The 24,591-nt window shown below is 41.3% G+C and overlaps 1 protein-coding gene across 2 annotated transcripts in view; it reads left to right on the top strand.

Moving 5' to 3' along the window:
* The first annotated feature begins 6,727 nt into the window (after positions 1-6,727).
* Positions 6,728-24,591, top strand: part of bcl11ba (BCL11 transcription factor B a) — a 50,063-nt gene continuing 32,199 nt past the window's right edge. The window contains exons 1-2 of one of the 2 annotated variants that reach the window (XM_028566707.1): positions 6,728-7,528; positions 17,132-17,605. In XM_028566707.1, the coding sequence (XP_028422508.1) occupies positions 7,474-7,528; positions 17,132-17,605 (529 nt within the window). In that variant the 5' untranslated portion in view covers positions 6,728-7,473. The remainder of the gene's footprint in view (positions 7,529-17,131; positions 17,606-24,591) is intronic. The other variant, XM_028566708.1, reaches the window with a different exon arrangement.

Genomic DNA, 24,591 nt, shown 5'->3' with positions numbered 1-24,591 from the left:
TCAAAGGGATTTCTCTAAAATACGTATACCGTATGTTATTTGACCATTATTTAGACCATATTTAACATGAAAATCCGACATTATAACATTGTAGGTATGACAGAAACTACGGAAAAGCATAATATGTCCACTTTAAACAGCGTGCTTTGCTCACTTACTGAATTTGAATTTATTGGAAGTATAGCCCCTTGAGATGTAGCATCTCATTTTCGAGGAGGTCCTACTGACAAAATAATGCCATTATGTTGTACAATGTTTTACAAAATTGAACCTCAAAATCTTGCAGTACAGGTGCAAGGGTTTACACTGCACTCCTAAATGGAATCTGTATCTCTTTTCAGTTATCTCCTGAAAATCTGTCATCTTTGTGCATCTCTGTTGTTCCACCATGATCTACTAACTCAAAAGACCAAGCTTGTATGAGTTTACAATACATATTGAATTTGACAGCCAAATCATATCCTACTATATCATCTTTCATCAATCAACCTTATTAAGCCTCCTCTCTCAGGAAATGGGAGTAGACTTGTTTGTGTTATTTGGCCCTGGATATTCAGTGTATTGTTGTTGTTTTTTGTCCAAAAAAGGAGAACGTGTGGGGTGAGACAGCCAAAAATCATGTGAGCACTGGAAAAGAAAAAGGTTATGAGAGATTCTTTAAAACAAAAGTGTGGACTTGGCTCACCACCTCTGGGTTTAGGATATGTGTCTGAGGACGGAGCTAATTGTGGTGAATACAGAGCTTTGGCAATGCCAGGTTCCTCTTTCAGATGCCAGCATTTGCATGTGTGTGTGTATGTGTGTGTGTGTGTGTGTGTGTTTGTGTTCTGGGCTGTGCATTCCCTCACTCGTTTGTTTGCTCACTCTCCCCGTTCCTCCAGGGACTCTGATGGAAGTAGGCCTGCCGTCCGGCTGCCAAGCTAACCTGATTTAGTCATACTCGGCTGCCATTTTTCTTCGATACAACAATTGTGCTTGGCCTGGTGGCCAGTGGCCGGTTGTCTCTGGGCTCAGGGGTCATAAACTAGTCTGGGTGGACAACCTGCTTTAGATCTCATTCAGCCTGCAGTGTTTTAGCTGTTTGTGTGTGTGTGTGTGTGTGTGTGTGTGTGTGTTTTGAAGGCGGTGGAATTCCGATTTCTGCTGTAAATGTCAAGAATATACCCATTTTGATTTATTATTTATATGTATTTACCTTTATTTAACCAGGAAGAGACTCATTGAGATTATAAATCTCTTTTTCAAGAGTGTCCTGGCCAAGACAGGCAGCAGTACAACTAACACAAAATACACAAAAACACTAAAAACATAAAACAACTGAAACAGCAAGTCAACCACAATCCTAAACACATCAGGCAAAACATCTGCAGCCAGATGTGGCTGCCTCCAAGTCAATCGACATCCTCTTAAAAGCGACCAATGAGACCAGCTCATTAAGTTTCATGGATTTCTGTAACTTGTTCTATGTTACAGTATGTTTTGTGTGTTTGTATTTTGTATGTTCTGAAGTTACTTTCTAATCGTTGTATTAGCATATCAAATATGTTAAGCTGGTCTGTTAGGTTAATGTGCATTTAAAATTACTGAAATATACAGCCTTTTTTGTTTGAACTCCAATTTACTCCCATTGGCTTTTTGGGTTAAAAGCTATTGATGTGAACAAAGTGATCTTAAAAAATGCCACCACTCTGAAATGTATTCATGATTCTTTGGTAGCTTTGAGGTTGCAGAATAGCCGGAAAAACAACACTGACATTATCCCCTCATAAAGTGGCTGTGGCTAATGTGCTAGCAAACAGTGGCTAATTTACACATCCAGCAGACAGAGCAACATTTGCATTCACTTGGAGTCGTCTTTCTGTCCACTTGATGAATGTAAGTCCAATATTCACTCTCCTTTTAGCTAACATTTATTGCAACGTTTTGGCCAGATGATACGAGCAATTCAATATTTGAACTCAAATTAGCAAATATGCGTAAATTATTCTATGACTTACTTTTTTACTGCAAATATATTAAGACACATTGGCCTGGCTTCTAAAGTTTCAAAATTCAAATTTGCTTACTTTGCTTTTACAAATGTATTCAGATTGGATGTCTTAGCAACAAACCTATTAACTATTACACTTGCCTTTTCCTCAAAATTCATTCATTTTATGCGTGACTTCAGGTCTTACTCAGTATATAAAAATATTATTATCTATAGTCTTAATTAAAGGCAAAGCTAATTAGGACGCTACACTTAGAATTGAGAACACATTCTTTTTTCTTGTTTCAACTCTATGCCTCATTATATGAGACTCTGACCAACATATACATTAACCACTGCTGTAATTGTGGCGGAATTAATTATTCTTAAAATGAATCTCTTTAACAAGAGAGGAGGAAGGGAACAAAAGAGTATAAGAGAGTAAAAGGTCTTGAAGTGAAAGTGCACACGTGTTTGTGTGTTAGAGTGTGTGCCTAACTTGCTCTAAATAAATGTATGATTAGCATTTTCCCTTTAAAAGGAATAATTTCAACTTTGAAATTCGAAATTGTGCTTAAGGGCTTCTGCGCTTCTCTGCCACCCTCAAACGCTCGTTCTTCAACCCATGCAGAGACTATCACAGCAGCATTTTATTCACTTAACATTTCATTCAGAATCTGTAATAATTAGCCTCACTGAATACTATTATTAATAAACCATTAAAACCCCCAAAGAGATGCATATTCCAGGTATGTAAAGTGTTTAAATCGGCCTGTACAGCATGTAACAGTGTGTGCAGATACACAGAACACACAGCAGAGCAGACGCTGGGGGGGGATCAATCATATGTAACACACCCTTCAAACAGGCTCGGACACCCAGAGTAGAAAAGTCTGCTAATCTACTTCTCCACGCACGCACGCACGCACGCACGCACACACACACACACACACACACACACACACACACACACACACACACACACACACAGAGGAGCACACTTCCAGTGACACTGAGGGGCTTCTTGTTATTTGAATGTGGCAGGAGCTAACCAATAGAGGGTGGTGTTGCATCACGGTTGCGGGTCTGAGTACCGAGGGTCATCATTTTCAGCTGGGAGCGGAGCGCAGAGCTCATCACAACACCTGCCTTTCTAATCCGGTTTTCATTACTGATGACTGAATAAAAAATAAAAATAAAAATAAATCACCCCTTTAATGGATGATGCTGACATTAAGACTTGAAAAAGAGCACTTGGCAGCTGCTCATTGATAAACAGGAGTGTTTTAAATGTAAGGGAGCTGGTAGGAAAAGAAAGAAATTTGAACACCTACAATTCCATGACAATTGGGCAAACTCCACCTGCTGATGTAGATCATGTAATTTCATGAATGCCCTGGAACAACAGTAAATGGTCCTTGTGGGGCTATTTCCGAGGTCAAGAATGAACTTTGAACCTTAGCATTTATTCTTCTTGATTTGACAAAAACTAATTCCACTTACTTACTGGAATATCAGCTGCATTTCACGATCTTCATCAGCATATGGGATATGCTCAATATTGCAAATAAAAGTAGCTTGATTAAAATGGTAGCCTATTTATCAGACACATCTCTCCCCAGAATACTATATTCTTATTTGACAGCACGGCAGTTCAAAATGTTGAAACGCTTAAAAATAGACAAATTTAGCATTCCTATCATAGCTTCTCTTTAAAGTCGTGAATTCATTGTTCAGATTTGTTTCTCCACATCCTGCTTTATCTCCCAGCATGCATCTGAACACATAAACATCAATATTAGCAGTTTAGTGGCGAACAGTTGTTGGAAAAGTGATCTTAAAACTCTAAAGGACACCTCCATGTCCCTCTAATTAAAACTTAACCGCCCAGCCGAGGCAATGTGTGATAGGAGGGGGGAGAAGAAAAGGCTTATTTAGCATTAACATAAAAACAAACAGCCGCAAATATATATGCAAATGAAGGGAGGGCAAAAGCAGGATGCCGGGAGCCATCGGCCATAACTCACACTGATGGCCTTTAAGTGAGAAATCGCCTTCGAAAAATGTCCAATAAGAAAGTGGGAATGATGCACCTGTCGCCCATCTGACTAATGAGCCAATCAGGTTGCAAGGACAAGAAGCACATCCGGGTAGTGATGTTGGCCTGGAGTGTCATTCGGCACAAAATGCACTCATGATTCCATGACAGTGAAGATTTAGGAGCCTGTGATGACATGAAAATGGTCCAAAAAGGCAACATTAAAGCTGCAAAAATAAAACATATACAACTTGTTGTAACATTTAGCAGGGCTCAAACTAATAACAATGTGAACCTGAAAAAGTGTGTTTGGAGGCATCCCTGATTTGTGTGTGTGGATTGACTATGAGCGACATTAAAGACAGTTTCTTCTTCTCTCCCTCCGTCCATCCACCGAGCCACTCAAAGCAGCTTTAATCCCATATCTCTATGAAAAACAAAAACAAAAAAAACGCTGGCACTGAGTCGCACCATAAAAATGACAATGATTTACATTTCAACATAATGCTCTCTGTCGGCTGTTATTGTGACAAAGTGCTGCATGTATCCCTCCAAAATGAAAGTGGGTGTTCTGTTATGCGTGTGACAAAGACATTTGGACGAACCTGCCATCCTCTCCTTTTTCGTGTAAATAAGCATAGGAAATCTATTTATATCCTCCTACACTATACTGCAGAAGTAAGGAGAGGCTTTTGGCTTATTGGTAGACAGCCCGAGCAGCCGAGATGAGCCGCCGTGAAGATATATAGAAAGAAAGAAGGACGAAGGAGAGAAGCGGCAGCACTTGAGGCGAGGCAGGAAAAGTAGCGAGAAGTCCAAACACAAAGCCGGGCGAATGAGGGATGTGGAAAGGCGCTCTTGCCGGATGATCTGCCTCTCTGACAACACCTGGCCCACGAACAAACTAGAGGCTTGTCTAGATGCAAGGTAGTGAGGGATAAAAAGAACCCTGAGGCCTGCACTCCCCCTTTTCTTCTGCGAGCCACGGGATTGAGGAGAGAGATGGAGCGACAAAGTTGAGATGCAGACATGCAGATGAAGAGGGGGAAAAAAAATGAGATGGAATGTTTTTAGAACGTGACAGCAGCTAATCCAGCTCAGATGCAAGGCTGTAGGGATGAAGGGGTTGGCAGCCTTAATTTCTAGTCAAGGCTGACTGGCCACTAGTTTACACCCCTGCTTTAAAAAACACTGACGTTCCTCTAATCTAAACCTGAGCTAAGTGGGGTTTCATCACAGATGGTTATTTCACACACACACACACACACACACACACACACACACACACACACACACACACACACACACACACACACACACATACACTCTCTTACATATTTCTCTAAGTCACCAAATTTTACATTTGTTTTTTTTTTGTCTCCTTCTCATTTCCCAAAGGGATGTGTGAAAATCAGACGCTCCCCACTGGATCTGCCTCTCTTTTAAACAGTGGGTGCTGCTGGGGAGGCACTCAGCAGCTAGTATGCAGAGACGGCCCCAGACCAGTTATCCATCATCAGCCCGCACACACACACACACACACACACACACACACACACACACACACACACACACACACACACACACACACACACACACTGTGCCAACCAGGACACTATAGCTGCATCACCTACATTTGATGGTACTGATTTGTAGCACAGTTTTCTCTTGTGCTCTGTTTTAATTTTACATTTATTTTGACTGGAAATCACTCCTCACCTGAATTTACATTTTATTCTTCCACTTACCTTAAGGTTACTCTGCCCTGTTGAAAACCTAACATTCCTTTTCTTCAACACCTAAATCGATTATTTATTCTTGACATTCATACCCCTTACTAATTAATATCATAAAACATTTCAGATAGAATGATGATCCATAAACCACAAACTCCACACACACTGGTTATTATTAAATGATTTGAATATGAATCAATATGGGTGATATTGGTGTGCGATCCATACATTTGTGGCATATCTAGGGCACCACGACGCATCAGTTAGAATATGAACATACAGCCAGCCATTTGAATTAGAGATTTGATGAAGCATACAGGTAAAAAATCGATTAAAATCATAAAATAATGTATGGCTATTTATTTTTCGCGCATTTAAATGACAAAAGGTAAATTAACTATCGAGGAGTGTAGTGTATTATGACAGGCCTTTATTGTGGTAAAGGTGCCTGCACACGCACATGTAACCAAGTGATTTCAAAAGGTTCAAATGTTGATTAAATGTTGAGTTAAAACAATATTTAATAATCAGAGAATGGTACGCACTATCTGGGAAAAGTGTTTAACGAACGGCTCATAATTGAACACTATAAGCTTGCATTTATTTTAAATGTGAATACAGGCTTGAGCAAAGTGTCCAACATCTTGCGGACGAGGTCGAAAGACCTCCAGGTCCCAATTTAACAGAACTAAATCCTGTTCTAATACTGATGGGACACCGGCGGGGATTACTTGAGCGACTCTGACCACTGCTGCCGTGCGCGCCACACGCCAGAGTGTATGCAAGGGTGTGTGTGTGTGTGTGTGTGTGTGTGTGTGTGTGTGTGTGTGTGTGTGTGTGTGTGTGAAAGCCACCACTAGTCGCCCCCAGTGCTCTTCAGTCTCCACTCTCCCTTCTCACCGCAGACTGAACGTCACGTCCGCACTTGAACTTGAGTTTTCTCCCATTGTAGAAGCCAGAGAGCCGCACAGAGCGCCGCACACAGCCGCACACAGCCCGGGGATGCGGGACTCTGCAGCTAGCACAAAGAGAAAAGAGGGTTGCAGTCTGTCCTCAAACCAGCACTGGGCTTTGACTTAAAGAGTTAAAGTCTAACCCGCCCGCCTGGCTGGCACTGCCAGTGCAGTAGAAGAAGTGCCCACCACTTGGCGACACCCCGAGAAGTACCGAGAAGGGAATTGGATTCGTATTTTTTACACTTCCAGGCGTTAATTGGCGTCATTTCACCTGCTTTCTCCGGACAGGGACGCGCGGTGTCCAGGGTGGCCGGAGAGTGGACACAGGTAGTGACTGTCCATCAGGCTGACCGCCGACTTGCCGCGTCTCTCCTCCACTTCACTCCATTCCGCTCCTTTCTCCGCTCTCCTCTGACAGATGGTGTGAAAGCGGCGGAAGGCAGAGCCGGACAACCCCACTCCCGCACCACTAGAAGGGAGGCGCGCCACCACTTTGGCACTGAACTCCGACCGAGCGCCCGGCCGCCCAGCGTCGCGCCACGGCCGGTCACCGCAGAGCGCAGGAGCCGCTGCTCGCTGGAGGGAGATCCATCGCGCAGGGGTCAGTTCGACGGCCACATTTTGGGCCAGTGCAGAGCGGTCAGTTTGGGGTGGCCAGCGAGCGGCCGGTTTTGGGGCCAGGTTGCGGCCGCTATACAGGAGCAGCAGCACGAGGAGGAGAGCCGACCCTTCCAGCGCCGCTCTCCGGGCGATGCCAGTGTAAATGCCAGGGCGATGTCCCGACGCAAGCAGGGGAACCCGCAGCACCTGTCCCAGAGAGAAATAACCCGTAAGTATACCTGCAAAAATCACAACATCACAGCATACAGTTATAGGTTCTCTTTTTTTCCTCTCCGGTGTCATTCTGAGAAGTTAGTGGATTTTTCCTCCTGCATGATCGGTGCGTAAAAATAAATATTTTCCGAATAGAAAGTTTGTCGAAGTGCGTCCTGAAGGCCAGTTATTTCCACTCCTGGTTTACGGACAGAAATAGATAAAGGCCTTAATTTAACTAACGAATTATTACGGTTTACACATAGCCTGCTAGCGTTAGAGTCGATTTACACACCGAGCAGAGAGAGTTGGGGAAGTCTTTGGCTGCGTGCTTGACTTTTCCTGTAAAAGCAGCTCACGGAGAAGTCGGAGATCCGTCCTAGCAGTTAATTGAGACATGACATTCTTTATTTTTCCGCTTATTGTCTTAATTAAATTATAACTAGCGCTGTCATTAAGGAGAAAATTACACTCAATTTTCAACTTTCAGTAAAAACACGAACTCCATCAATTTAAATCAGATATAGTTTGTTACGCACTTTCATAAGCCGATATCGTTCCTTCCCATAAACATACCAGCTTGTGTTGTATTCATATTAGATGAAAACACACAAACAGAAGTCAGTTATATTTCGATTATTTAATTCTAACAAATGAATTTCATCTCTCACTTTAAGAAAAAGGCCGATACTATTTATTTATTATAACTAACAGACAACTGCTAAACTTAAATAGTGTACCAGCAGCTATACAGGAAAATGATAAAAAATAAAAGTAAAACGTTTACCACGTGGAGGTTATTGAATCTGTGATGGTGCCTCGTGCCAGCCTCACTGTATAGCCTACAGTTTAATTAGTTAGTCTCGTTCGTTATGTGTTCTGCTAGATGGATTCAAAGCTTATACTTTGTAATATTAATGCTTGGTTTGGAATATTTAAAAGGTTACTGCACGCCTTGACGGCGCAAAATTCCAGGCACGCACTTTTATGCAGAGTGCACTAAGTGACGGCATTTAAGGGCAAAATGTGCTAAAATTAAGACGCCTAGTTATATTTATGTGGCAGATTAATACTCCCTTAAAGGCGTTTATTAGTGGAAAGTAAAGGGTGCCAAAAAGTATATTTTAGAAAGAGAACATTTACTTTTTTGTCATAATTTCAAACCTAAATTACGCAAACGATTCAAAGAGGAAACATTGCTATTCCTCCTTATTTATCTAATTTATCTTTTGGCGTTGACACTTTTGCAGCTAAACTTCTCAGCAGTGAAATGTTTTCTGGCCTCAGATCAGTTTTACAGCTGATGTGGCTGCAACGTACAGGCTGATGTGTCCTGACAGGAGCAGACCTTCATGCAGGACTTTAACTACTAAAAGCAGAAAATATCAGTAAAGGACACTTAGTGATGAAATTAATCCAGCTTAAAGCAACTGTTATTGATTTACAGAATTGCAACAATGAGTCTAAATTACAAAAGGGGAAGTGTATATTAAGTATGTTGAAGATATGCTGCTAAGTATCACTATGTTACATTTGGGGAATATTATCCTTTTGTCCATCTTGAGAATATTTGGGGAGACTTGCCTTGTGTGAAGCCTGCCAGATCAGCTCACTTACACTACAGTGTATCAGTGTGCACTTCAGAGGCTTGGTGCGTATAATACAACACCCATATTTACAGTAGATAAATATAGACAAAATATAGACAAATAAAGACTGAGCACGCTCAGCGTCCTTGTCCAGGTTTTGGGCCACGCTGCCTGGCTGTCTATAGGTTCCCTCCTCTGCTGTGATGCCTGCTTTGATAGTGTCCCAACGCCAACCCACACGGTTGGACACAGAGACAAACACACCTCAAATGATCGTGACATGCAGAGATTTGATTGCTTAACACAACTACAACTGCAGCTCGTACGCAGGCCTGCAGTGTGTACTCACTTACCTTTAGAAATGGGTCACACTGTGGACGCTGCATGCTTTACTGTGACATCAGCTTCTGCAGCAGAGCCCAGTATATATTCTAACAGATAAAAAGACAGTATATGCTCATGAGTGTGTATGAAGTGTAAAATGCAGTTCGGTAGTTCTGTCCACAGAGCAGGTCTGACCTGTCTGTCTGTCTGTCTGATTTATCACCATTCAGGCTGCAGCACGGTGCTGTACATTCCATAATTTATGTGTAAGAGATGCTCGCCGATTTAGTATGCTTGAGTACACACACACACACACACACACACACACACACACACACACACATATGCAAATGCACATGTGAATCCCCCTCAAAATCCGCATAATTCTTTTTGAACTGTCAGGTCATAAAATCCGTCTGACCTGTATTTTAATCGAAGCATTTTTAATTTGGATTTCACAAAACCATGCATCACACAATCCAACATATTACATTGTGCATGAGTATTAGATTTCAGTGGAAGAAGAACAGGAGTTGCTCCACCTTTTTTGTCCTTCGGTATTGAGCAGAAGTATGAGGAAAGGTAAGATAGATTTCCTGGAGCTTAAATTGCTGATTTTTTAAAATGCAGTTTGGCAAGGCCTCAGTCGTAGCGCAACATTCTAACATTCAGTGCTCCAAGTATTAAGAATATTACAGCCCCATTTTGCACAATTCCCAGTTGTCTCATAGCTTTAAATTATTCTTGAATCTATTTGTTTTAATCTTTTTTGTGTGTGATTAAAATCCATATCAAAAGAGAAATCAGTAAGGGACCACGGTTTTGACCTGGAACTATTAAATGCACTCCCATGAATGTAATGTTAAAATGAAAAGATCCGTCCAGAGAGAGACACATGGGAAAGATTAATTGGTGGAAATCTATATATTTTTTGTGTTTGCCAAGCAAATTTGGTGTGGGTTTTGGCGTCTCCACGCCGAGACAGTTTACACCCGAAGGTGCAGATGTGCATTCTGCTTCTCATTCACTGCAAATAACCCCAGCTTTCTGCCAAGAGGCTGATTTAGTGTGAAGAGACGCAAACACGAGAGCTCCCATACACACACACACACACACACACACACACACACACACACACACACACACACACACACACAAGAGGAGAGAGAGCTGCGTGTAAATTGCAGTCGCCCACTTGAGATGCATGTTTCCCTTTGGCTTGTCAAATAGCCGTGCACCCTGCTGGGCTAAGTCTTTGTTAGAGAGAGAGAGACAGAGAGAGAGAACATAGTAACTCCTTTTATATGCAGTGTAGCATTCTGTAGATGAGGTGTTTTTAAAATGTGATAAATAAGTCTTATTAAGTGATTATATTAAATACATAATGCTATTCCTAATAGTCATATCATTCCTTAGTTTAAATTAATGTCCTCTATAGTTTAGAGACTGCACTGGTAAAGCTGTAAAGGCTCAGTTCACTCGAATTAACAAAACCTATTTTCTAAGGGAATAGTCCCTATAAAAAAAACTTTTGACATTGAGGTTTGTGTATTCTAACCAGGACACTGTTTCTGGAAGGAAACATTACCGTGACATTTATAAATTGTCCCTTTTAATGCTGTGGGCACCACACATCAAATTATATTCACCACAATAGGTAAATTAATGTAAATGTACTTATCTTTTAAATGCCAGTTTTTAGAGATAGATGCAACACAAAAAGTGTGACTTTCTAGTGTGTGTGTTTATGTGTGTATACACAGGGTAACAGTTTTCTGTTCCCAAAGAGCATGCCTAAACTCATTTTGTTGATCAGCAGGCTGTACACACTCTCCCACTACTGATACTACATTACACACACTCACACACCCTGCCATGGCCTGCATACCAGAGTGTTGGTTTGCTCAGCCGAGGCTTGGTGAGCTGTCTGTCTGTTGACGATCACCCTCCAACGCCACCCCCCTTCTGTATTTTCCTATGTCTCTCTATTTCACCTTCTCTCTCTCTTTCGGTCTGTCTCTATGTCTCTCTTTCTCTCTTACTGCTAGGGGGAGCTCTCAGGCTGTCAGTGCTGCGCTGGCTCTGCCAATGAGAGGGGTAGCAGAGTGTGTGTGTGTGTGTGTGTGTGTGTGTGTGTGTGTGTGTGTGTGTGTGTTTGTTAATCAGATGACATCAGCGCTGAAAGACCACATTCACCTCTTAACTGTCAACACCTGCACACTCTGTACTTAACTGTCTCTGTTGCACTTTTTACCTACACCATGTACTGTAAATTCATGACAGTGGCTGACTGACATCTATAGCATTAAGTATAAAGTGCATTTGTGTGTGTGTGTGTGCGTGTGTGTGTGCATACACTGTAGTGAATTGACATAGTGTTCTAGCTATTGTAAATGAGTGGACTACACTTGTCCTTTATTTAATTTATTTTTAGCTAATCTTTTAAATTTTTCTGTAGTTTTGTGTATATATTTTACTTAACTTTTGTTCTGAATATTTGTTATCTAATTAAATAATTTTGTCAGTTTGCTTTGAAAATATCAACTCTTTTTTTCTTTTAGTCTAATTACATATTTTAAAGTGCTTCATCAATACTGTCCATATTAAAGAGCAATGACGGCATATTTAGTATGCAAATGATTTCTAGATAAATTAATTGATTACATACTATTATTCATTTGTCAATGACGTATTACTAAGCCAAATCACAAAATATGTTATAGAATTGAAAAATGACTTCAAATACAATTACAATGCAGTCATTTCTTACTAATCTAAAAGGATTTGTATGTTTGTTATTTTGAGGCTGAAGCACTACAGGTTTACACAGTTTAACAGTTTGGAGCTTTTTGTGCTGCGTTTCTGAGGAGCGCTTCATTCCTACCACAGCACCTGCTGGTAGGTGGCTCTGTGCTCACTCACACATTCTGAACTCTTTTCCACTCTCTGTATCGTCATATGTGAATCCATCTATGGTAATACCACAATCAGACTGAAACAAATGTTTAGAATTGCACATTTGCTGCTGTTCCCCGTCTGATTGGCTTGACACGGTTATCCTGACTTCGACCACCTCGTGATGAACTTGAATGAGCTTTGAGGTAAACAGGCTTTTATTTGAAATCAGGTCAAATCTGAAAATGGGCTGCAAGTCATAATGGTGGAACGTTTATTTTCAATCCTTCAATCACTATTTCTGTTAAAAAATTAAGGCATGATTTTAATTGCTAGAACACCAAAAACATTTTATACTCATTATATTGATGTTACTGTAGTAGGTAGTATTTCTGCTGTAAAATGTATTTTAGTAAAGTATTCTTTCAGGCATTATTTTTTCCTTAATTTTGGTAGATAGTAGGGAGGTGATGCAGATTAGGGGAAAGCGAAGAGACGACATTCAACAAAAACTCAAAGTGGGGGTGTTGTGATCACAACGTTAGCGCCTTAAACACTGACACCAACACAAAGCCCCCTCCCCCCATACAAAGTATAAAAGTAACACATTTTAGGAAATGTTGTTAGGCTACATTTCATTTTGACAAAAGGGAAATACAATACAATACAATAACTAAAAAAAAAATGACTTCAAATACACAACTACTGTAATCATAAATACACCCAAAACACTACTCAGTACGATGACTAGAGCCTTTGTAAATTCTCACTCCTAACACAGAGATTTTCAAAACTGACTTTGGATGAAACGCTACTTCCTGTTCAGACAGTCAACATCGGCAACAACCGTCTCTGTGGTGGCAGATCAGATTGAGTTACAAGGTTTTTTTCTGCACCCTTCCAATATCACCATCGTCATGTATCTACGTGTAAAACTGTACGTGAATATTCACTTTGCAGTGGTGTGTGTAGCAATACTGCTACCACTGATCAGCTCTGGAATTTACTTTGAATGATTTGGATGATATCAGTAGCTATTTGTAAGCCAGGAAATAACCGATAGAGCAATCACATTCTAAAAATAAGCAGTATTTGCCCCCAAAAAAAAGAGTAGTTTCCCCTTCCAAATTTTAGATAGTAGGCTAAGACAAATGAGCTATAGTGACCCAGCCGTTGGTGCGCTATAAGTGCGTGTGCATATGTAGTAAGCGTCAGTTTCTTTGGGTTTGGAGAAATGTCGAGGTGTGGCTATTGCTTAGTGGGCGACAAATGACTGTGATGCTGCAAGTGTGTCTGCATGCCCAGAGTGTACAACAATTCTGATCTGTGTGTGTGTGTGTGTGTGTGTGTGTGTGTGTGAGAGACACTGAGTGAGTGTGCTGTGCTGTTTCACCCGCAAACATTTAATCTTGATTCTAGTCCTTGCATGTGTATCTGTGTGTGGCTGAGGAAACAGTAAAAAAAAAAACAGTAAAGTCTAGTTTTTATAGTTTCAAACCAGTCTTTTTTTTCTTAACTGGCAGAAGCTTTCTCGTTCTGGGAGAAATTTGCAGGCTTTCATCAACCTAAATGGGGAAAATTATGACGCTAGTAAAAAAAAGTAAGGTCATTAAAAAAAAAAATCGGTTGAAGAGAGCGGAAAACCAATATTTGAGAAGCAGCTTTCCGCTAATATGCTATCTCATTTGTGTCTGTGAATATTGTCTGACGGTTGTTTGGAGAGCGTCAAGGGTCTAGATGGATTAAAAGCACATTTACAGTGATAGGCGGTGAATAGAGGAAGCCAAACCCCAGAGACTGCAGCCTGCATAGAGGACTTCTCCCTGACAATGGGAATTCAAAGCAGCACCTTTTTAGCCATGAAACAAGCCAAGCACCATCATTTAGCTCTCCAAATACCTGCCGTACTACGCTTACTGCAGAAACTGTAGATAGTTTGTGTTATTTTTGAGCCGCTCATTTTTAGACGTTCCATTTCCTTTGATTTTTTTGTTCTTCTTCAGCCCCGGTTAACTTAAATCCTATTAGTGCTGTTGCCTGACTCACCTGAGCCTTATTAGGTAAATCAGGCCAAAGTGACGCTTCTTCCTTTGCATCTGTCTGTCGACTTCATGCAGTAATTATGGGCAAATAAACCACAACCAAATCCACATTTAGTTTTTTTTTGTCACAGTCTTTGAATATCTCCGCAAACTGGCTTTGGCTGCGAACGTATAGATTTGTTTGATACATATTTACATACCTATTTGTATTTGAGTGTAAATGTAACAGTATTTCTGTGGTTTGAAAAGAATCAGAACCAGTTTTACTGTAAATGGTTAGTGTCTGCACACACACAGGAAGCCAGCTGTGTATTTGAGGTTTGGCTGTCTTTTTTTATAAATCATATTATGATACTCTCGGTGATGAAGTCAAGTTTGCAGGGGTCAGTGTGACTGTGGAGTGTGTTTGTTCCAGATCAGCGCACTGTCTTTATTCTCTCTAATGTTTATTACCGGAGAAATACACTCTGCTGTACATGGCTGTTCATTTCAAAAGCGGAGGACAGATGGCTGCAGCCTGCAGGCCACACACACACACACACACACACACACACACACACACACACACACGCATGCACACACAATGCAAACAGTATGTGTGTATGTACCCATGATGTACACTTGCACCTGCAAATATGATATGACACACGATGCATGCAGTACAAACATGCAACACATACACAATTATTACAATTATTTTGTTGTGATGATGATGAGGTGAATGATAGAGATGCATAAAGTAGTTATGCATGTTTTTGTATATTAGACTTTAAGTTTCTTATTACTAGGTAAATTATGTAATGATTTATTTTAATATTTACACTGGTGTCACTTTTTGTTAATGTATCTGTCCACCCACATCGTTACCTACTGTAGGTTTAGCTTAATACCATTGTTGTGTGTAAATGTATGTATATACTGAATTTGTTTATGGCATATGTTAATATATGGATGTATACATTTTTTTATGTTTGGTATTGTTCCTGTTTGCTTTTGTTTTTCTGTCTCTTTTTTATCAATATTTTAATTGCGGTACCTCGAGCAGTACGAGTTACTTATTGTCCTATTTATATTGCTATTACTACTAAAATAAGTATATATTACAATAATTTAATAATAGTTGTTAATAGACTAAATTACATACGACAGTGGTTCCCAAAGTAGGATTTGCAACCCCCATCAGGTGCCATGATAAATCTGAGGGGTCAGCTTCTGATACACAAAGTGTGTATGTTTTACACATTTTTCTACCTTTTTTTAATCGGAATGAAATCCTTCTTTGGTTGAACTGCTCAGATCCAAATGAACTAACTAACAACCTAAACTCAAGCTCGAACCTGCCATGTGTGGTCACAAGTAGACTTTGCTTAATTTTAAGGGGTAAAGCCCACCTGCTGGCAGCAGAAAAAAAGTGTGACTTAAGTATGTGTGTGTAATGAGTAAGTTAGAAATTAATATGATTCTGGATTAATGCATGACATAAACAATCCTTCTTTGCTGCTGTTATTTATCATTATTCTACAATTTAAAGTCAGTGGCTAAATATAATTGTTTTAAAATGGTCTTTTAATTGCGCTTGGCTTAAGCGGCTGCTATGTGGGGATAAAAGCCCCACACTCACGTTGTAAAGTGCCCTGAATGTAGGAAAACAACAATACGCATGCCCAAAGCCTTTGGCAACGAAAGTGGATGGCACAAATTTGATGCCAAATGGGGCTGATTGCCTCTTGCCCCACTGCAATTTGATTGGCTATTTGCCAAGTACTGTTGTCGTCATTTACTTTTTGTTGGCAGAAGTTAGCATTTCTTTTAAAGAAGATAGTAACTGTTCATTTCACCATGTGGATTACTTTTTACAGCACAAGTCAGCCTTTGAAGAAAAACTCAAGATTAAACACCTTGGCGCCCACCAGATGTTGATATAAACCAAACGGTTCTCAGTTTTATGTGTTTCCAGTGTGAAAAGCAGAGGGTTAAACAGGTGAAAAAGTGGTGTATTACAAAGCAGGCCGAAAGCAGGTATATGGTGAGGTGGGCTGCTCCATCTGGAGCCTTCGTCTGCATTTGCCATCCCAAATCTGTTTGCATTTCTAATGTGGAGGCTGAGACAAATGGCCAACCTGCTGCTAATCCATCATCTTGTATTAAAGAGAAAGAGAGAGAGACAGAGAGAGGGAGAGATGATGATGATGATGGTGATGATTTTGGTCACTTCTTCTCTCCTTCCTCCTACAGACCTCCTCACTCCTTCACTTTGGTTCCTTCAAGCGGTAATCTAAACCAATCCCTCATTCATAGCCTGTTCATAAAGGCTTTTACATTTGTTATTCTACCACACATCTGCTGTCTGACTGCTCTTTCCCTGCCAAAATTCTCTGCTGCACAAAAAGGAAGGCGCAGTACCTTTATGACAGCGGCAAACAGCCCTTCAGTTTAACGTTAGTCAAAGTTGGAATTCTGGACAAAATAAATCTGTTAACTCAGGGATTTAACGCTGAAAAAAACACTTGGAATTTTTAGCAGTACTCAGATCAACTTAACTATGTATAATTTAAATGTGCTTTTGTGTCTACATCACCCAAAGTACAGTAGTTTCTGCTAAAGAATTACCATTGACTACTGTAGCTCTGTCAACAATTTCCCCAGAACACATGGATTAGTGGTTCCCAAACGTTTTAACCAATATTATACACATAATTATACACAGTTTAGCAAATGTCCAGGTGTTACATCATCTGACGTTTCTCTTCTGGTTTTCTTACTGGACAGAGGAGGTTGAGCATCCAGATGGCGGCCTGCTCTCCGGCTCACTATCCCTCCACCCGCTCCGCCTGTCCACTCACCCACTCCGCCTACCTCCCCACCCGTTGGACCCTAGTCTGGCCCACGCCTTGCCACCCGGCCTCCACGCCGACCACGACCTGCTGACCTGCGGCCAGTGCCAGATGACCTTCCCGCTGGGCGACATCCTGCTCTTCATTGAACACAAAAAGAAGCAGTGTCAAACGCCACTGCTGGCCAATGGCTGCTACGACAAGATGACCGACCGGGGAGGAGAAGGGGGGAGTCCGACTCTGCAGAGCCTTCATCACCACGCTCAGCGCGTGGAGCTGAGGAAGGTGGTGGAGCCGGTGGAGATTGGCATCCAGGTGACACCAGAGGAGGAGGAGGTGGAAAGAGGTGTGAGGGGAGAGAGGACGCTCATCAAAGGAATTTGCCCGAAGCAAGAGAACACACCGGCAGGTAGGCATGATGAACACACACCCTTTAGCGAAATAATCCAGCTCTTTCATCACCCTAAATACATGACTTTTTTAATATTTAACTGCACGTACCCATACATAAATTACCTTTTCAGCTTTTGTGGAGGCATCATGTTGAGACTTACCCCATCCTCTCCAGCAAGAAAGAGAGAGAGAGAGAGAGAGAGAGAGAGAGAGAGAGAGAGAGCGAGAGAGTTGTTCATTTCATTAGAGGGAGCGGACAACAGAGCGAAGGAGTAAAGAGAAAGAGGGGAGAGACAGGCACATTACCCACTCAAAGCCCTAAACCCCCTCAAGGACTCAGCTAGTTGAAACAAATTGTGCAAAACGTGACAGAGAGACTCACCCCGACTTTCATGGAGAAATCCAGCCTAAGCCATCTGCTTAAAAAGGTGAAAAGCTCATTAAAATTCAAATAAGCAAAGGAGGGGGGGACACGATGAGAGGAGAAGGAGAGGAAAAAAAACAGAGAAAAAGGGATTAAAAAGAGGTTAGTTTCTCCCCCATTTAGAGGGGTACAGGAGCAGTTTGGGTGGGGGGGGGTGGAAGCACCAGCAGTTATCTCTCAAACCAGTCAAGACACACAAAGAAAGCCAGAGGGGAGGAGCAGAATATTTCAGTCTGTCCTGCCTTCTTAGAGGTCAGTGGTTGTTGGACCAGAACTCTGCAGCTCAGCGCTTGACAGCAGGTACTCGCCAACAACCAGCAGGTGCTAAAATTAACTCCTAGATACAAACTTCTCAAAGATGAAAGCATATAAAAAAAAAGAGTCTTACTCTAGTTAGATAGTAATGTTTTGCAGTTTGCAGTATTGTAAGCCAGTAGGGCTGTTTGCATGTGATGGCACAGAGTAATGGATGGTTACCATTCATACTCATAGCTGCAAGGTAACGCACCTTAAACTACTATCAGATCCAAATCTGGCAAGTTAAACTAGTTTTTTGTTTTTTTTTAATCCAGCATCAAGTTTCTTTTCAGAAAACTCATACATGTGCATCCATCATGAAGTATGGAAGAGTACTTGTTCGGAAATAGACAAAATTATGCTCGACCCTTTCTGGTTCGGACAAACGCCGCAGCTATTAAGCTTATTAAAGGCGAGACAAATGTACTGGTATGGCACCTTTTAAACACTAAAGCAATTGAAGGTGCTTTGCATATGAAGTACAAATACAAAATCTAGATGTAATAAACCAACAAATCCAACTGCCTTTGCCAGTACTTCTAGTCTGATTCCAACATAAACAAACTCTACACCCAGCTAATGCATTACTAGTATTTAAAAGACAGTGATGAATGAAATAAAATAAAAGTATACTGTACAAAACACCAATATTGGTGAAGTTCCAGTGCAGTCACAGTCTACAGAGTAAATAGCTACAAATTTAACAATTATGAATTTTTTGGTTTACTTTGGTGCAGGCGTCATCCTGTAGTTTTCATTTCAGCCATGTGGTCCTTTGAAACCAAAGGCTGCTTCACCGTATTTTAATTTTAGTTTAGTTTAGTTTTTTAAAGATTATATTTTTTGCCAATTTTAGGCCTTTATTTGATAGGCCAGACTAGACTTGAAAGGGGAGTGAGAGGGGAAATGACACACAGCAAAGAGTCACAGGTCGGAGTTGAACCCGCAACCTCTGCGGCGAGGACTGAGCCTCTGTACATGGGGTGCACACTCTCCCAGGTGAGCTACCCAGGCACCCCGACTGTGTTTTATTTTAATCTGAACAAATAAGTATACCAGTCCCAAGCTCGAGAGGTATATTCCATCCATAAAACAGTCTTTCATAAACAATCACTAGTATTTGAAAATCAATGAGGGATCAAGAGGAATTAAGACACAATAATGGTATTGATTGGTCATAAGTATTTTTGTGAATGTGGATATTTGGCATAGAAACAATAATACAAGTAAGTAAAATTGGTTTTGTTCTTTTAAAAAGGAATGAACACATTGAGGATAAATCATTTATGTACAAAATTATGTGATACAACTTGCACTAACAAATTATTCTTACAAAATCTTTTGTACAATAAATCAATCCTGGCTTTGAATATTGTAAAATGTCCACCAATACAAATGCACGTTTATTTGTTAATAGATAAATATACAAATGTATGCACAAAATATCTAAAGCATTCCAGCTTAACAAATACTGATCAATGCCCTGTTCGACCATTTGTGAGCTGGAAGTGTTTTTTTGGTAACTCTTCTCCTGCTTTGCTCTATTTGTGGCAACATTTCATTGGCGACTGAACTTGGAGTGAAATGTTGGCACAAAACCACGCGATGAAATTCACAATTCGCATTCACAGGTAACACCCCTGACTCTGTTTCCCCATTTAGTGCATTGGAGGAGGACAGAGCTCCTCTGAACATGTCAGTCTGCGGTTTCGCCTGCGCTGTAAAACACTGTTTGGGCCTGAACTTCATCAATATTTTACCAGCTACTATTTTACAACTCTGTTAGGCAGCCGCCCAGTGCGGCTGTAGACAGCACAGCCATCTGAACCTCTGAAAGCACAGCGCTTAGGTCTGTAACTGCGCTACGGCTTTACATTTAATGCATAACAATCTGAGCAGTAGGAGGGTGCGAATAGCTCTAATACAATCCCACAGTGTCTGCAGAGCTGCGCTCAAGCGTGTGCACTAATTGATTGCCGTTGGTCACGCTATTAGGTCGGCATTATTCATATTTATGTACACAGGTAGATTTTTTCCCCTGTTTAAATGCTTGCAATATATCTAACTGGAGTCCTCCTGTGAAATCAACGCCACATGTGCAGCAATGGAAGGCTTGAAATTGTAATTGCACAATATTTCTTTATAACAGAACGTGCAATAATTTTCACATTAAAAGCAAAAACATATTAGTGGCTCAATTGGACGTGCACTGCGGCAACTGTAAACTATATTGCTCCAATTACATTTTATGTTTCAAAATTACCCTCGGTATTTCACAATTTCCACATGAAATATGGCCAACTAGCACCTTATTAACACAAGGAGAGGACAGAAGGGTTTATTAATCGAGCCAGAGTTTAATTTGGAGAGAACACGCTCAGCCCTGCTCATAATCAAGGGGGGGGGGCATTGAAATATGGCAGGAGGAATTTTCTCCTTTGTAAGTCAGACCCCAAGCTTTTCCTCCAATAGATTTTTACACCTTTCATTACCTTGTGAAAGGGAGGAAAAGGGAGAGAGGCATAGCGGAGGAAGCAAGAGAGCAGGAAGAGAGAGAAAGCGAAGGGGAAAGTGATCAGGGAGCTCAGAACACAACTGGGGATGGCGCTTCGTAACTGGCTCCCAGCAGGTCAAACTACTCCTTTATTTTTGATATTGTCTAAAGGTCAATGAAGACACAGTGAATGATACAAATCTGTGAATGTCCTTGATGCAGTTTAACTAAACTTTCTTCGCATGATGAGTTAGGAAATACTATTTGGCCAAATCATGAAATGGTACCATTTACCAAAAGGGTGTCAGGGTTTATGTTAAGTAAAAACATTTTTGGGCATCTATGGCCTTTAATAGACAGAATATCTTAAAGAGAGAGAGAGAGAGAGAGAGAGAGAGAGAGAGAGAGAGAGAGAGAGAGAGAGAGAGAGAGAGAGAGAGAGAGAGAGAGAGAGAGAGAGAATATCTGAAAGCACCATCTTATGACACAAACACACACTCGCCACTCGCAGTCCCCCCCCCACCCCCTCCATCACAATCACAAATCCATATATAGGGAAGAGAGCTAGCAAACAGCGTCCGCCCCTCTACCTGGACATCCATCCGTCTCCTACCAGCGCAATGTCGATTACGCCCCGGCAGGTGATGGCCACTCGCCTTTATTCGCCCGTGTGTCACCATGCGCTAACACTGTCAAAGATGTTTATTATATATTATAATATTATATATTATTATATTATAATTAACCAGTAACAGTACAAGCATAGTTTTCTACTATTTAGCAGGTTCGAGTTCCCCTTGCTCAAGTGCACCTTGTCTTTGGTCTGGGAATTTAAACAGACACGCTTCTGGTCACACACCCTCCAGACTCCCAGGTGACTGTCAGTCGGATTAGATATAACTCCACGGAGGTGGAATCCTGACAGTTTGGATTATAGAAAAGAGAAGGAAATATATCATTTTTACTTTAAGGCACACACACATACATCCACGTAGTGTAAACATATCACCACGGAGTGTAACACCACCTGACACAGTGCTGTGCAGCCCTTAAAGCCTTGTCAACTAGGGTTTAGTTCAGAAATTAAACTAAGTCCAGTTGGAGTAGAGAGGAACACACACATGCACGCACACATGCAAAAAGGGGCGTGTAGCTTTGACAAACTCAAATATGATGACACCCTTTTAATCTGACAGAGCCATTTGACGGGCAGAGTGTGTGCTGTCTACCTCTGCTTTCACACCCGCAACTCTGTCGTTTTTTCACCCAGCTGACTTTCCCTCTGTTTCTCTCTCTATGTCTTTCACACACAGATTGTTACTTGCTCACACTGAGACAATGAGCTCTCTCTGTTTCTCTCTCACACACACACACACACACACACACACACACACACACACACACACACAGCGTTGATCATTAGACTGAAAAAGAGAATAATTAATACGCATCATTTCAAACAGGATGTGCGATATGCAGAATGAGACACGAGAAAAACATACACATAATGAAAAAAAGCATTTTAAAGAGGGCATGTTTGAATCTTATGTAAACATTAGGCACATGGACACACACACATCTTCAATAAATATTGACTGAGCACATCAGCGTGTCCCTAAAATATTTACCATATGCTTATTTATCTTCCAAATGAAACTGCACAAAGACTTAACAAAGAGCTATGGCACAGAATATGTGTGAGTGTGTGTGTGAATGTGTGTGTTTGATATTACAGTCTGTACTTAGAGGCATTACAGCACCCGCTGCTCTTGTTTTTTTTCCGCGTTGTTTCAATAAAGCTGGGAGGCCTCTCGGATGGAGCACCGGCCTTTTTGAAGTGGTAATTACTCTGGTTTGTATTGCTGCTCACTCTCTCTCCCTGCCTCTCTTTACCTCTCTCGCCCTCTGTATCCTGTGTGCTTTTGGCTAGTTTCGGTTTTGGTGTTTGTGTGTGTCTGTGTCAGTACAGTCCTGATGCATTTTTAATAGGCCTAAGAGGATGTGGACGGGGACACACACACACACACGGCCGCCCGCCTGCACGCATGCACGCACACACACACACACACACACACACACACACACACACACACACACACACACACACACACACACACACACACACACACACACCAAGCAGTGAGGAAACTACACTTGGTGTTTTAGTCTTGAACGGTGTTGAACAAGTACCTTGAAAAATTAAATGTATTACTGACTACTCAGTGAAGAAGTAGTTTTTAGATTATTTTACTTAATGCTCCACAGCACAATTTATGACATTAACTGTTACATGTACACATGGTCGTGTTCATTCAACGTGCCTTCCAACAACCCCAAAGCCGCTACACCCTCATGTTACATGTTGGGCTGAGTATCAAACCACAAAACGTTTTAGGTACTGACTAAAGTGTGTCTGAAGCACTGAGTATCGAAAACTATCAAGTTCTAAAAGCCAACATTGATCGTATTTTTCGATTCGTAACTATGTTTACTTATTCTTTGATCAGATAGTGGCTGAGCTTTAGTTTTCTATACAGACAAAGTTGTACGACTGCTTTTGTTTATTTAAAATTTGAGATAGTTGGCGGTTTGGAGGTATTTACTGACCTTTGCCAGCTAGCTTAGCCCTGGTAGCTGCATGTAAACTGCGGTCAAGCCATACAATTCACACAACTTCCCACTTACCTAAATGTATGCTTACCAGTGCCTTAGCAAGCCATCTCACAAGACATGCGAATTAGACAAATTTGGAGTTACTGGAAGGTAGATTTTCACCTTGCATGGCAGCTGGATTCTCAAACTCACGCAAGAATCACGCGATCACATAACACGCAAATCCATCTTGTTAGGCTTCAAATAACGTGTTTGTGTCAGAACAGCAGCAGGTCAAACCAATCAGCATCCAGTGAGGAACTACTAGCAGCTACGGGCATGACTGTTCATTTAAAAAAACAACGGAGGACATGATAGTTTTATTTTTTTCCAGTTTCCAATGAGGGACAGTTCTCCACCTCCTGGTAACAGCCCCCTAGTATGCTGTAATGAAAGAAGTTCTACACCACTGAACATAGTCCTCATAAAACATGTTACTAATGCTTTACTACCAGACATTTCGCCACAACTAATCATCCCTTCTGAAATTCAGACCTCTGCTCTGTCTGTATTTTAATGCGTGTGTGTGTGTGTGTGTGTGTGTGTGTGTGCTCTTAATTTTCCCCTTACTCTCCTCCCTCCATCCAGTTCTTCTAAAGTGACGCTCTACCTTTCCTCTGTAAATCCAGCCTGCTGGACACAAACACACACAGACACTTAGAGCAAAACAACCGAGACATGAAGGCTGGAAAAGACAGAAGGAGCTGGGTGGAAATACATACATAGACACAAGGAGGGAAAGAGAGAGCCATTAATAGAGCATGCAAAGGCAAATCGGCATCTCGTGTGCTTCTTAGCATTTTCAAAATCCCTTTTTGCGATTTTCGCCTCGTCGCCTCTCTCTGCTGCGTTAATCACTTTGCATGCACTCATTTAAATATTAAAATTGTCTTTAATCATCAAAGCCAGTGAGCATCATGCATATTCATATCATCTTACCCCCCCTCTCCCCTCCATCCATCCATCCCCTGGATCTCAGGTTCATTACTCTGCCGCACAGCCATCAGCCACTTCCCTAAACACACAGTTTACACATACACTAGCCCATGTATCACACACACACACACACACACACACACACACGAACACACACACACACACACACACACACACACACACACACACACACACACAC

The sequence above is a fragment of the Perca flavescens genome, chromosome 20 (assembly GCF_004354835.1).
Source record: "Perca flavescens isolate YP-PL-M2 chromosome 20, PFLA_1.0, whole genome shotgun sequence".
Lineage (NCBI taxonomy): Eukaryota > Metazoa > Chordata > Actinopteri > Perciformes > Percidae > Perca > Perca flavescens.
Note: the sequence above shows the minus strand (reverse complement) of the source record. Positions and strands in the feature narration are given on the sequence as shown.